A 14173-nucleotide genomic window follows, 5' to 3' on the forward strand; every position below is an offset into this window, starting at 1 on the left:
CTGTCACTTCTCATCACATGGGTATTTCCTGTGCTGCCTTAGTAAACAAAAGCTATTTTTGATATCAGAGTGTAAAATTCCCAGCCTGGCTCTGGTATACATTTTCATATGGATAGCGATGGTTATATAATTTTAATCGACTTTGTTCTTTTATGCAATTTAGTTGCACATAATTGTTGTATTTTAAGGTAGCATTTGTCTTATTCACAACCGTTTGGATTAAGTGGACAGGTAGATCCAGCTAAGTGGATGAGTTGCAGACATGCTATGCCAGTAGTATTTGTGTGTGCTCACTTCTATGTGCAGAACGAACTCTTCATGTGCTTCATTACTGAGGCCCCATGGGCAGACAGGAGCACTCTGAATGTTCAAACACTGTCAAGAAATCCGTGTGTGGATATCACTTGGAAATTCTTATTAAGAGTAGTTTATCATACTCACAAGAATTCAAGCTTTTGTCATTCTCTAATTCTTCAAACAAATAAGGTTATGTAATAAATTGATATGTTTCCACATACAACTTATTTTAGCTGTTGTAAACATGATCGATTTCTATTTTAACAAATTCAAGATACAATTAAAATCAATCTACAGATCACTAATATAGATGTGTACAATGAATAGAAGTTCTTGGTCTCTACAGTGGTGCATAGACCCACAGAAAATTAATACTTACTTCCGTGCACCGCCTTTACCAGAACAAGATCTTAAATTAAGAAATAAAACATTATAATGTTGCAGCAAGGTGCTATATTAACACAAGGTGATAAAGTCAATATCACATTCAAATAAGAGAGTAAGAGTGATATACATGTCTTATGATTTATTGGAAGCTGAAAGTATTAGCATGTGATATTGTTTATTCAAAAAATTATAGTGAAGTGAATGGAGCTCGTTTTAAGTTTGTTTTTCTGGTAGGCAGGGTAATTATAATGGATTCTTATAGTTGTTTTAATCATTTTCTTATACGATATTGGAAAGAACTCATGTTCTCCTGAGGAACTAATAACAGTAAGCAAAATTAGAGGGGATGGTTGTTTTCATGAGTGACCCCTATTTTTTTGTAAGAGACACTTGAAGTGACCTAAAACAGTCAACTATGATATATGAGAAAAACTAAGTAAAGAGCTAAAAGTTTTAAAACTTGTTATGAATTGTACATGTGCTTACTAATTATCAGTCCACTTATTCAGTTTTCTATTGTAAATCATTTTAACACTTTAAATGCTGTATTTTTGTCTTCAATACACAATATACAGAAGTTTCATGCCAAGAAATGCCAGTATATTATTGAATCATAATAATTATAGTACACATATATTTTCTTATAATTTTACTAACATTTTCTACTAGGATTTTATTTGCTGAAAAATATAATCCACAAATATAGATTTATTCAATCATTTATAAACTACTTTGAATTCTGGAGAAGACACCGAGAACAGGGTAGTGCCTTTCAAATAGTGGATAATATGAACCTTTTCACTCATCCTTCTATGGAAGTCCTAGTAATCTGGTGGAAATGATTTAACTATCCTGCCTAATTTCAATTTTACTTATCACTTACATGAAGTCAATCTGTGTTTAAACTCTACCCTCTAGTTACCAACTGAAAACACTGAAATTTCTTAAGACTCTTTTGTCCCCAGAGCACTCTTGGTTTGTTTTCAAATCATTCTTCTAAACATGAGGCACTAAAGCTTCTAAATTGAAGAATTAGATGTTGGAAGTCTATGTCATAGGTTGACATAAAGCGATTTTGCTTTTTATCATCCATAACCTTATCTTGCCTGACTGACCCCTCTAAAAGAGATCTTGGTGAAACTTTCCTTTATACTCTAACTTTCTTTTTAAAATATCTACACACACACACACACACACACACACACACACACACACACACACACAAATGGGTCAATATCTGAATAAGGTCAATATTTTCTGCCAAAATGTCATGGAATTCTAAGATAGAATCGATTAGAACTGCTAGGAGCTAGGCCTGATATTGGTTGTTTTAGATGAGCTCATTATAACCTCAAACAAAACAAAACAAAACAAAACAACAAAGTACAGTAGCTATTTAGTTTAGCTTTAGTTTTGCTTTTTTTGACCCAAGCATGACAGTTCTCTAATAGGTCAAGATCTTGGGCTCTTTCTAAAATACTTTTAACACTACTAGTAATTGCTTTTGGTTGTTTTTGTGTTTTTGTTTGTTTTAATGTGGGTTCTAAAGAGTACAGGGTGCCTTGTACTAATAAATAAAGTATGAACAAGAGTAAGGGATGTAAAAGCACACAAGTAGCCAGCAGTAGGTAGGAACAGTTGATAAAAGGAAGCAGGAAAAGGCCTTTCATGGATTGAAGGGTGTTGTTTAGTAGGAAGGGAATGTGCAAACAGCGATACAGATCCTGCCCACAGTTATTATAAAGCCAACAAAGGGCCCCCATGGGGACACAAAGTACAGCTTTCATTTGAACAGTACAAAAGACTCACATAATCTACTACAAGATAAATTACATTGCATCTAAAATAAGGTGCATTCCTTTCCTAAAAATGGACATCTTGTGGGTTTAATTAACTTAGCATTAGAAACTGCTTTTTAGACTTAACATTGACTCTATAAGTCTACCTGTCCTGAAAGTTCAAGCTTTAACCATCCAAATGAATGTAAAAAAGTTTCATCAAAGACAGTCCAGATGAAAAGTCAGGTCTACGTGCTTCTGTTACTACCTCAAATTCTGACCAGCATGCCACAGGTTTTGTAATAATTGTTTTGAGTCACAGAGGCAGTTTAATGCTTGGTCTTAGCATGTCTTAGACAAAGTTCTTACTCTTGACTCTAGGATCTTACTCTAAGTACACTCAATGTATATTTTCTTTGTGACACAACCATATACCGCCATACACAAACTCATAGTTAAGATAGGGCACATTAAAAGATAAGGAACATTCTAGATGTAATGATAGAAGGTGGTATGAAAAACTATTTTGCTCTCTCCACCTTATCTTTTTCTCCTTTTCACTGGCTGTGCAGGACTTGGTCAGCTGAGAACTGTGGGAAGTGGAAGGACTATGAAGAGACTATGGCAAAGTCAGGCAGTGATGAGTAGGCATTTTATTCAGCAACCTCTGCCAGTTTCAAACTGGACAAAACTCCAGACCAGAGATGGAAGGTAGCAAGTGTCTGGGAAGGATCAGTAAAGCAGATGCTTTGAAGGATGAATATGGACACTTGGTCACACAATGCCTAGGACAATGGATGAATGCAAGTCTGCTTCTGTATGCTAGGACAATGATAAATGTGTATGTGTAGAAACCTTCAATTACCTTTGTTTCTTACATCGAAAGCAAGCTATTTGTCTAAAGTTCCTGAATGAGATGCTTTCCTGTGAGAGTCTGATTCTTTTTCTATCAGTAGTAAAATTGTACCTGGTTATCTTGTTCACTCTTTTGGAGTCCAAGAGGACCCAAAAGTCATTGGACAATAATTGATTCTTTGAAAGTCAAACATATCACTCTTCATTTAGGGGAAAAAAAAACCTTAAAATACATTCAGAGACTTTTTTTAATTAAATGTGAACTCTGTATAATTGAATACTTTCATGCAGATGGTTTAATGTGAATGATAACTTGATAATTATTGCTACAATAGGAATTATACAAATTGTTTAAAACATCCATGTTCAACTTGTAATTTGAGGCAGAAAATATAAACAATTGCTGAGCCTTAGTAATTTTTAATCTTTCCTCCAACTCAAAACTTTTCCTTTAATACATAAAACAAATAGCTTAGCTTTGGAATGATGGAGATCTTTTATTATCTTTCTATAATTCCATAAAATCAAATTTTGCAGTTCTTTCTAAGCCATTTTCAGATCAGAGTTTTATCAACATCTTTTAAATTATTAAGAATTGGCAGTTTTTCTCCTACATTTACTTATTTTCTCACTAATTCTACAGTTTTCTTTATGAATCTTTGTAATCAGATCCTTTAAATATTTTACTGCTTCAGTCTAAATTTTGAGCAACTGTTTTGTCTTTGAAGGCAATGTGAATTATTGTCTAGTCAGACCACCGTTTCCCATTTTAATTAGGATAATAGTCATAATCTAAACTCCTGTTGGAATAAGAAAATTGTAGAATCGCAGGATCTGTGTCTACTCGTCCCAAACCCTATAATAAAGCCAGCCTGCTTATTGATTCAGAACACTTATCATGGCATAATTAAGAAAGATTACATTTATTTTATTGAAAAATATTCTGCCTATTGTCAACATTAAACATAGTAGTTGTTAGCCACACGGGACAGAAAACTGATAGGATAAAGGAGTGCTGCATTTATCCTGTAGTCACAATGCCTTTAGGAGGCTTTTTACTTAACTTTTCCTCATTATCTTCGGTTATCATATGCATGCGTATGTCACAGTTTTTAAACAAAAAACCTCCCACTCCTCTTACACACTTAAGTACATATTTATATTATTGCTTTGTAAATTTTGCTCTGGCAGATCTTGGGACTTGTATCAGAATCAGGAGCTCCTAAGTTATAAGTTTTAGAAACCCAGCCCAGAAAGGATCTGTTTTGAGAATAAATGTAGTCCCCTGCAGCTTTCTGCAGGCTCCAAAGTGTTTGGCTTAGCAGTGATAGCAGAACTTAACTCCAGTCACCAGTTCAGATTTCAGAGAGTTTTAGTCTTCCAGCACCCTCTTCTCTGACACCACGTCTTTCACTTTTGACGTCCACCAAAGCATTCTTTCTAGTTCTAGTTATTTATAGACTTCTTAGTCTATGACCAAGTCCAGGAGACAAACAAAAATCAGACAGTGAATGAATTTATGGTTGAGATATCTGATGTCCTGACATAAATGATGAAGGTGTGGTTGATAAATTTGTGTGTGTAGTACTCCAGGAAATTAAACAATGGATTTATATAGTGACTGCTACCAAACAATTTTTAAAACACACGTGTGGAATATCACTGATCTTACAAGAAATATGAGGAGTATCTTTCAAGTAAATGAAGTTTCTAGCACTTTCTGCATAGTGGCACACAGCATGAAGATCTGGATACAGACACAGAGTTGAAAAGCATTGATTAGTGAAAGGTGGATTAGAGAGTGTTAATTTAAATGGATTGAGCAAGCATTTAAAAAACAAAGACATGTTGAATCTGAATAGAATGGATCTATGCATATTTAAAGTGAAATCACCTATATCTTACTAAACCTCTTTACTGAAAATGAAGTATTCCCAATTCAAGCTTGACAATCTCCTGGTAGAGTGTTTGGAACAATTTTTTTCTTCAATTTTTGAAAGGTTGGGAAATATTAAGCGTAGTAACTCTAAAATCACAGATATGAATAAAAAATATAAATAATAAGGTGAATGTCTGTTTTGATATACACATATGATAACCAAAAATTATCTTCTTTGGAGAAATATTACCAAAAAATGAGAGTTTAAAGGCATTGTTCATGCTGTACTAGAGGAAAAGCAGAACCTAGAATAGCTAGTAAATGGACACAAATTATACTCATTAATTATAGATTGCAGAATATCACCTTGTGCTTGTGTAGCACCTGTTGCTTCTTAGGTAATAGAATAATCAAGTGAACCTTGTCTTTGACCCTGTTTTTTCATTTCTCAGTAGTCATTTCCATACATGAATCAATTATCAGTATACACCTGGCAGCATTAGGAGACAGCAAGTCTTCATTTTTAATTAGTAATTTGAGAATAGTTTGAGAATATAGGTTTCTAGAAAAAGGTCCAAGCAGGCATTTTTCTTGCTTTTTTTGGAAATACCAAATGATTTCCTGTGTCGATTGCTAAAGCCAAGGTTTTACATTTTGGGTAATCAATTTTCCCACAGGTTAAAAACAAAAATTGTGATCAGAATTCATTACTTCCTCCAATCTTTTATCCGGGGGTCTCCCCTCCCCAGTCCTCCTTTTCTTCCACTTTTGCTTTCTACTTAGAGAAAAAAAAAGTTGTCTCAGTGTTGAATTTCCAGTTGTAATGGAACCTCTCAAATGAATCAGTTCTGCTTTTGAATGATTATACTGAAACTAAATGACACTAGCATATGAGAGTTTTAATGAACTATTTGTGATGTCTATGACGATCTACCACCACTTGAGTGGAGACTACAGATTTTTTTCTAGGAAAAGCAGGTGATTTAAAAATTCTTCATAATTTTCAGCCTTTATTTACCAACCATGATTTACCATACTTGCCAAATCCTGTACATTTGCTGCAAGTGAAAATAAGATTTTTGTCTTGAAATATTTCGAGGGGCAGACTCATGCTCTAGATTTTTTTATTTATTAAATTTGCTCACGGTGGGCCTTAAAATATATCAGCTACTTCCAAGTTCCAGTAGACCCTTGGAATCAAACCCTTTCCAATAATTGTTTTCTTATGAATCTAAATATCCAGGCTCTGTTTGCTTCTTTTGTGAATGCTAAACCTAAATACTTGCTTGTACAACTATTATATATATATATAATGTATATTCTAAACAAAATGAAAACACAGGGAACAAAAAATTTAGTAAGTCTACTTTTATGGTTTGCTGATATTTGCTTTTTTATCCACAGTCCTATAATGTAACTGGTTTGTTAAAGCTTTTTGAGTGATTATACTGAAAATAAATGACACTACCATATGGGAGTTTTAATGAACTATTTGTCAAGACAGCTTTCTTAGAATTCTGTTTTGTTTAATAAAGCACATTTTTGGCTATACTTAAAATTACATAAGTAGAGGAGTAGAGAATTATATGCAGCTTATTATTAGGGGCATTTGAGCCATGAACTATTATCATAAACCTTTACACATTTACTAGCATACACCCACATCACAATTAAGTATGAACGTGTCTTTCTGTTTTGTAGCCAATTGTGACTTTACAAAATTACAGGAAGAAACAATTATTTGGTTTACTTTTCAAGAAACCAACAAATTCTTAAAGTGCAGTCAGCACTGTTCAGCTGACCAAACCTCTAGTCAAACTGCAAAGTTGATCTGCCTCCTTAGGAAAGACAACTCTGGCAATCCATTGGTTCTTATGCAGAGATTTCTTTCAAGCAGTGGGCAGATACACAATAAGATCCACAGTTGTGCTCCCAGCCATTGTGAGAGCAGGCATGGCTCCAAAGCACAGGAGTTAGGGACTGGTAATTATAGCAATGTGTTTATTATAAATAATGTATGTATGTTCTGCATGAGCTACGTGGGATTTCAGCCCATTTGGTAGAATATAGCTGCATAATGATTTGTTTGGATAGCACTGCTGATGACTGATAGTGCAGAATGCTGGCAATGACGTATATGACTGTTGAGCTGCCTTGAAATTTTCCGTGCAAGTGGTGATTTCTTCTTTTTCTCTGTGTGCTTGTCTAGTCTCGGCAGACACCTGAGGGTGAGTTTCTACCCCTTGACCAACTTGAACTGGATGTAGGTTTTAGTACAGGGGCAGATCAACTTTTTCTTGTGTCCCCTCTCACCATTTGCCACGTGATTGATGCCAAAAGCCCCTTTTATGACCTATCCCAGCGAAGCATGCAAACTGAACAGTTCGAGGTGGTCGTCATCCTGGAAGGCATCGTGGAAACCACAGGTGAGTAAGAATATAGATGTGCCATCAAGTCTTTCATTTAAACATCTGTACAATGTTCCAGGACCTGCGTTAACTGGCCTGATGTCTCAGTTTACAAGCCTGAAAGTAAAGGCGTCTTATTTCACATCCTAACTGCACAGCAAAGATAGGACTTTGCAAATGAAGATTGGTGTACTGGTGGTCATATACCTGATATTAACCTGGGAATAATGATTAAACTAAACTGAGTTAATATCTTAGAAATGAGACTGAGATAATGTCTTAAAATGAGTATGGTTTTCTGTTTTGATAATACACTGATTTCCAATTATCATTTGTCTTTCAAATTTTAAGGTTTCAACATCATTAGGGAAATTTGTGATCAGCCTGAATTCAATGTGTCTGATCCTGATTGTGGTAGTGAAATGAGGGAGGGAGTTATTGACAAGGATCTGGCATCTAATCTGTGGAACCTCAGGGGAGAGTGTCCTATGTGCTTGTGTGTGCACACAGAAGCAATGTTATTGTTTCATAACAGAACAGTTGTTTTCCTAGCTAAAAAATGACTATGGCTTCCTTTAAAAAACAGGACTTTTTTCCTTTTGTTTCTTCTGTTTCAATGCAACTAGTGCTTAAGTATCCCATGCCATTGAAATAATCAAAAAGTAATTTGCTACATTCTGAGATTAGTTAGGCAGGCAAAGAAAAGAACCAATAAATGGAAGTATATTATTGGGGTCATAAACATTGATGATTAAGTTTGAACCCTGGTGAGTGCCGTAAACTAATGATAAATGACTATATTCATAAGCAAATACGTATGCATGCATCTTATTTTTTGTATTTTCTTCAGGAAATAAAAAAGCAAGAAATATTTTAGCTTTCATCTTTTTCCTTTTCTTTTTGTGGCCAATATTATCTTAACCTTGAAATGCTAGCTGTTGAAGTATGACAATACTGGAATTAACAATGTCAAAAATATAAACTCAAGCTTTGTATTAGCGAACAAGGTCTTTGATTTCATAATACCACTCGGTTGCCGTCTTTGATACCTGTGACATAGTGACTGTAATTAGGCAAGGGATATTTTGTCTGTAAGCTGCTTCTTTTTCTTTAAAGTCAGAGCAATATAATGACCAACTCAATGTATGTATAACATTACATTTGTTACTAAGGTTTAGCTTTAAAAATTAAGATTTTTGAAAAGAAGTGATAAAAGGTTTATTAAATCAAAAAGTTCTGAAATGTGACTTGTGTTGTTTTATGGTTTGCATTCCAAGCTCAGTTTTTACATTCAAATCAAATAGTGTCAACACTTTTATGAAAAGTGTTACTAAATAACCATTAAATTACATTAAATTTACTTTAGATATCAAGTTTTATATCATTTATCATAATAAAATATATTAGAACTTTAAGATAGACATTCCCATTTTTACTTATTTACTTACGTATTTCTTCCATATACCTGCTAATAATTTGTAAATTGATTACAGTAATCATTAAGATGAATAAAATGTTCCCTCCTCCTCCTCCTCCTCTTCTTCCTCCCCCTCCTCGTCCTCCTTCTTCTTTTTCCTCCCTTCTACCTCTTCTTCTTCACAACCTTACAGTCCATTAGGTCCATTATCTATGAAACTGTGTACTCATTCATTTATCTGATTTTCCACCATAAAACCATTGCAATTTTTAAGCATGAAGGCATTTCCCTGTACAATCAACTTAAACATTGAAAAGTTCCTTAGCTTTAGTGTGTGTGTGTGTGTGTGTGTGTGTTTGAGATTTACTTTATTTTTGATTATGCATAGATGTGTGTATGTGTATGTGCATTTGTGTGTCCACAGAGGCCAGAAGATGCTATCAAACTTCTGGAGCTGGAGTTTCAGTGAGCCCCTTAATTTGGCACAGGGACTGGAGTTAGGCTCCTTGAAGATCAGTAAAGGCTTTTAGCTGTTGAGACATCTCTCTGTCCTTTTATATTTTGTTCCTGATGTTTACTTAGTCATTACTTCTTTTTGATGTGTGTGTGTGTGTGTGTGTGTGTGTGTGTGTGTCTGTGTGTCTGTGTGTGTTGTGTGTGAGTGTATGCATGCATGGGTGTATGTGTGTATGTGTGTATGTGTGTATGCATGTGTCAAATGATGTCTTTCATTACTATTTCTACATCAGTATATTGAGGGAAATGTTGAATCAATTTGCTTTGTAGTTTTCTCTGTATTTCAGAGAATCGTGATTAGTAAATGGAGCTGTTATTTTTCATTCATATTATTGATTTCAATTTGATGACATTCCTCACTCTTGCATTTTTATTCTGTATGTTTTGTTGAAAGCCAACTGGCAGGCAATACTTTCTATCGGTAATGTGAAATTTGGATGGAGGCAGAATTACTTAGAGATTTTTTTTTTTGGTGGGGAAGACCATAAATTCCTCTTCCTTAAAACAAATCTCTTAATTAAGCAAGATACGAAGCCAAACCACTGCTTTATGGTTTATATGTTATGTGAAATTCATCTGACATTTTGTTTACATACCTTCTATGACTAAAAGAATGCAAGACTGCTTAAATGCCACAAAACCTATTTCCAGCCCCTATGTCCCAAGTTGGTAACAGACTTTCCCTTTCGTTGATTATTTAAAATTTTATTGAAATGTACTCAGATTAATGTTGAATGTTTTTTTTTCTTTTTGTGTGTGTCACTTTTGCCTTCATCCACCATTTTTTTTCTTTCTCAAAGTATTTACAGATGGGAATAGCACAGATAGGGTTCGTGTGATTGTAAGAGGCAAAACCAAGATTTTCTTCTCTGATTTTTGGGTACAGAGCCTTGGGCATGGACTTGTGTTGGATGTAACATTTCAACAAGATTTGTGCCATTCATTAACTTATGAAGTAAGCATGTATCGCATATATTTTTGTGTGCTTGCAAGATCCTAAGGGACTAGAGATATGATGGTAACTTAGACAGGACCACTTTTCTTTCCCCTAGAGTTTACATTATAAATAAGCAATTGTTATCATTTCTCAAAAATTAAATAAAAGCAAACCAAAACCAACCCACTGTGGCGGTTGGGGTAGATAGTAGTACAGAACGTCAATGGAGAGGACTATTAGGTTGATAATCAGATCCTTTTTTTTTTTAAATTTTTTTCTTTCCAGAGCCTTTGCCACATTTTTTAAAAATTAGATATTTTTTATTTATATTTCAGATGTTATCCAATTTCCCAGTTTCCTGTCCATAAACCCCCTCTTGCATCACCCCTCCCCCTTCTTGTATGAGGGTGTTCCTCCACCCATCCACCCACCCCGTCCCCTGCATTAACATTCCCCTACTCTGGGGAAGGGAGTCCAGCCTTGGCAGGATGAAAGTTTACTCCACCCACTGGTGCCCAACAAGGCCATCCTCTGCTACATATGCAGATGAAGCCATGGGTCTGTCCAAGTGTACTATTTGGGTTGTGGTTTAGTCCCTGGTAAATCTGGTTAGTTGGTATTGTTGTTGTTGTTCTCTTCTTTTTTTTTTTTTTTTTTTAGTTATAAATTATGAAGAGACATTTAATATCAAATAATAGAAATACATTTTCTTTTTTTGAAACATAAACCTTTTATTTGTTCTTGTTAGCTTACTTTCTGTTTTATTGTCTTGATAATACATGAAGCATGGATTGATAGAAAGTTGGTTATTATATTTCTTTTTTAAATTATTTATTAGATATACTTCTTTACTTACATTTCAAATGTTATTCCCCTTCCGGATTTCCTGTCCACAAGCCCCCATACCCTCCCTTCCCCCTCCCCATACAGGTATTCCCCCCATAAATCTCCCTTACTGCCCCCCATATTGCCCTGAACTGGGAGGTCCAACCTTGGCAGGACCAAGGGCTTCCCCTTCCACTGGTGCCTCAACAAACCTATTCGCTGCTACATATGCAGTTGGAGCCCTGGGACAGTCCATGTATAGTCTTTCAGTAGTGGTTCAGTCCCTGGAAGCTCTGGTTGGTTGGCATTGTTGTTCTTATGGGGTTGTAAGCTCCTTCAACTCTTTCAATACTTCCTCTAATTCCCCCCAAGGGGGTCCTGTTCTCAGTTCAATGGTTTGCTGCTAGCATTGACCTCTGTATCGGACACGCTTGGGATGTGTCTCTCAAGAGAGATCTATATCTGGTCCCTTTCAGCATGCATTTTTTAGCTTCATCAATCTTATCTAGTTTTGGTGGCTGTATATATATATATATATATATATATATATATATATATATATATATATATATATATATATATATATATATATGGGCTACATGTGGGGCAGACTCTGAATGGCCATTCCTTGAGTCACTGCTCTAAATTTTGCTTCCATATCCTCTTCTATGGATATTTTTCCCCTTTTAAGAGGTATTGTTGTTCTTATGGGATTGCAAACCCCTTCAACTCCTTCAATACTTTCTCTAACTTCTTTACAGGGACCCCATTCTCAGTTAACTGGTTGGTTGCTAGCATTTGTCTCTGTTTTTGTCATTCTCAGGCAGAGCTTCTCAGGAGACAGCTATATCAGGCTACTGTCAGCATCACTTCCTGGCATCAACAATATTGTCTGGGTTTGGTGGCTGTGTGTATATGGGCTGGATCCCCAGGTGGGCAGGCTCTGAATGGCCATTCCTTCAGTCTCTGCTCCAAACTTTGTCTCCATATCCCCTCCTATGAATATTTCTGTTCCCCCATTTAAGAAGGACTAAAGAATCCACACTTAAGTTTCATGTGGTCTGTGAATTGTATCTTGGGTAGTCCGAGCTTTTGGGCTAATATCCACCATCAGAAATTACATACCATGTATGGTTTTTTTTGCGATTGGGTTACCTCAGTCAGGATAATATTTTCTAGTGCCATCCATTTGCCTATGAATTTCATGAAGTCATTGTTTTGATAGCTGAGTAGTACTCCATTGTGTAGATGTACCAAATTTTCTGTATCCATTCCTTTGTTGAAGGGCATCTGGGTTCTTTCCAGCTTCTGGCTATTATAAATAAGGCTGCGATGAACATAGTGGAGCATGTCTCCTTGTTAGAGCATCTTTGAGTATATGTCCAGGAGTGGTATACCTTGGTCCTCAGGTAATACTATGTCCAATTTTCTGTCAGTTCATATTCTAAAGGTGCCACTTAAGCCAAATTTCAGCTGGTTAACCTAAGGGCCAAATATTACAAGTCCTCTGAAACAGCTGGTGGGAATGGTGGAATACTCAATAAATGCAATTTGTCCTAATAAATAAGAGAAAGCCTTTGGAACAGAGCTAATAATTTCGAGTGTAACATGAGAAATTTAAGAGAAGGGATCAGACATCACTACAGAGTAATCACATCACTGAATGCTATCTCTTTCCTGTCAACCACTTTCACCTTAAAGCCTCTGTGTCCTTGCATTTCACAACTGATCACCTCAAGAAAGTCTTTTATTAAGAATCTTTAAATTTTATGCTGCATTTGCTTCTTCCTGCTACCATGGTCTCAGCAGGAATGGAGAAAACAAGGAAGTAAGAAACCAGAGGCCTCCTAATTTCCACAAAGGGATCATCCTAGAACTTTTAAATCAACACTTTCTCCTTTCCTTGGAAATACCCAGTGATCAGACTCAGAGTGCTGCCCTCCTTAAGTAAGTCAGGCTTGCATGCATACCAGGATCTTCCTGGTATTCCTGGTATTTGGCAATGGTCCTTCGTATCCTTGCTCACACAGCAAGTCCCTGAGGTTGAATATACCTCTAAGTCTTGTTCTCTTCACTGCTTCTCCCAGGAGAGTGAGCACTGCTGGCCGCAAACAAAGCCCTGCAGACTTGGCTCATTAGAACTGGATGCTTTCAGGCTTCAATCTGCTTTCTGCTGCTATTTGGCAGTCTTTTTAATTGTCTTTTCTGTACTCTCAGGCTCAGTCCCCATGGGATCTATTTTAGACCTTTTCTCTCTCCATGCCCCCAGTCCCAGCTGTCCTATCCCTTTCCTGGCATGTCAGCTCTCCACCTATTCTATTTAAAACTATCTGAGACTCCAGTTTTTGTACAATTCTTTACTCTCACCCTCTTCTCATAGATTCTTTTGCTTTCCTGCACCTCCCGACCCCTTGAAGGTTGCCTTCTTTTTTTAAATTCGCTTTTGGGACAGCTTAATGCTCTCTAGCCGGGCTAGTTCTGAATGCATGACAGTCTTGGCTCAACTCCAGAGTACCTCTCTAACCTGTGTGAGATAACACATCTGGCTTCATTGTGTTTCTTAAGCATTATTGCCTACCACCAACATATCATATTCAATATCAACCTACCACGTTCCCTCACCATTAATTCCTTTTCTGTGCTCTAAAATTTTCTCCATTCTTCCCTCACGGTAATGCCTGAATTTTTTCATTTGTACTTTGGAGTTTTTTTTTTCTGTATTTCAGCAGCATAGCTTCTCCTCTCCCCTTTTTGCTTTTCTTCTTTTTGGTATTTTCTAGTCATTCCATAAGTCCTTCCTCTCGGCATCCTCGCTCTGCATCATCTGCTCTCCCGATTCTCCCAAGTTTTCTGACTTTGCTGATTTTCTTGTCC

The 14173-nt window shown here is 36.1% G+C and overlaps 1 protein-coding gene across 2 annotated transcripts in view; it reads left to right on the forward strand.

The window, feature by feature from the left end:
* Kcnj3 (potassium inwardly-rectifying channel, subfamily J, member 3) overlaps positions 1–14173 on the forward strand; it is a 163478-nt gene that overhangs the window by 3468 nt on the left and 145837 nt on the right. The window contains 1 exon segment of one of the 2 annotated variants that reach the window (NM_031610.3): positions 7406–7622. The exons of the other annotated variant lie outside the window; for it this stretch is intronic. Within the exon segment in view, the coding sequence (NP_113798.1) occupies positions 7406–7622 (217 nt within the window). 2 annotated transcript variants of the gene reach the window in all.

This window comes from Rattus norvegicus, chromosome 3, assembly GCF_021556685.1.
Source record: "Rattus norvegicus strain SHRSP/BbbUtx chromosome 3, alternate assembly SHRSP_T2T, whole genome shotgun sequence".
Lineage (NCBI taxonomy): Eukaryota > Metazoa > Chordata > Mammalia > Rodentia > Muridae > Rattus > Rattus norvegicus.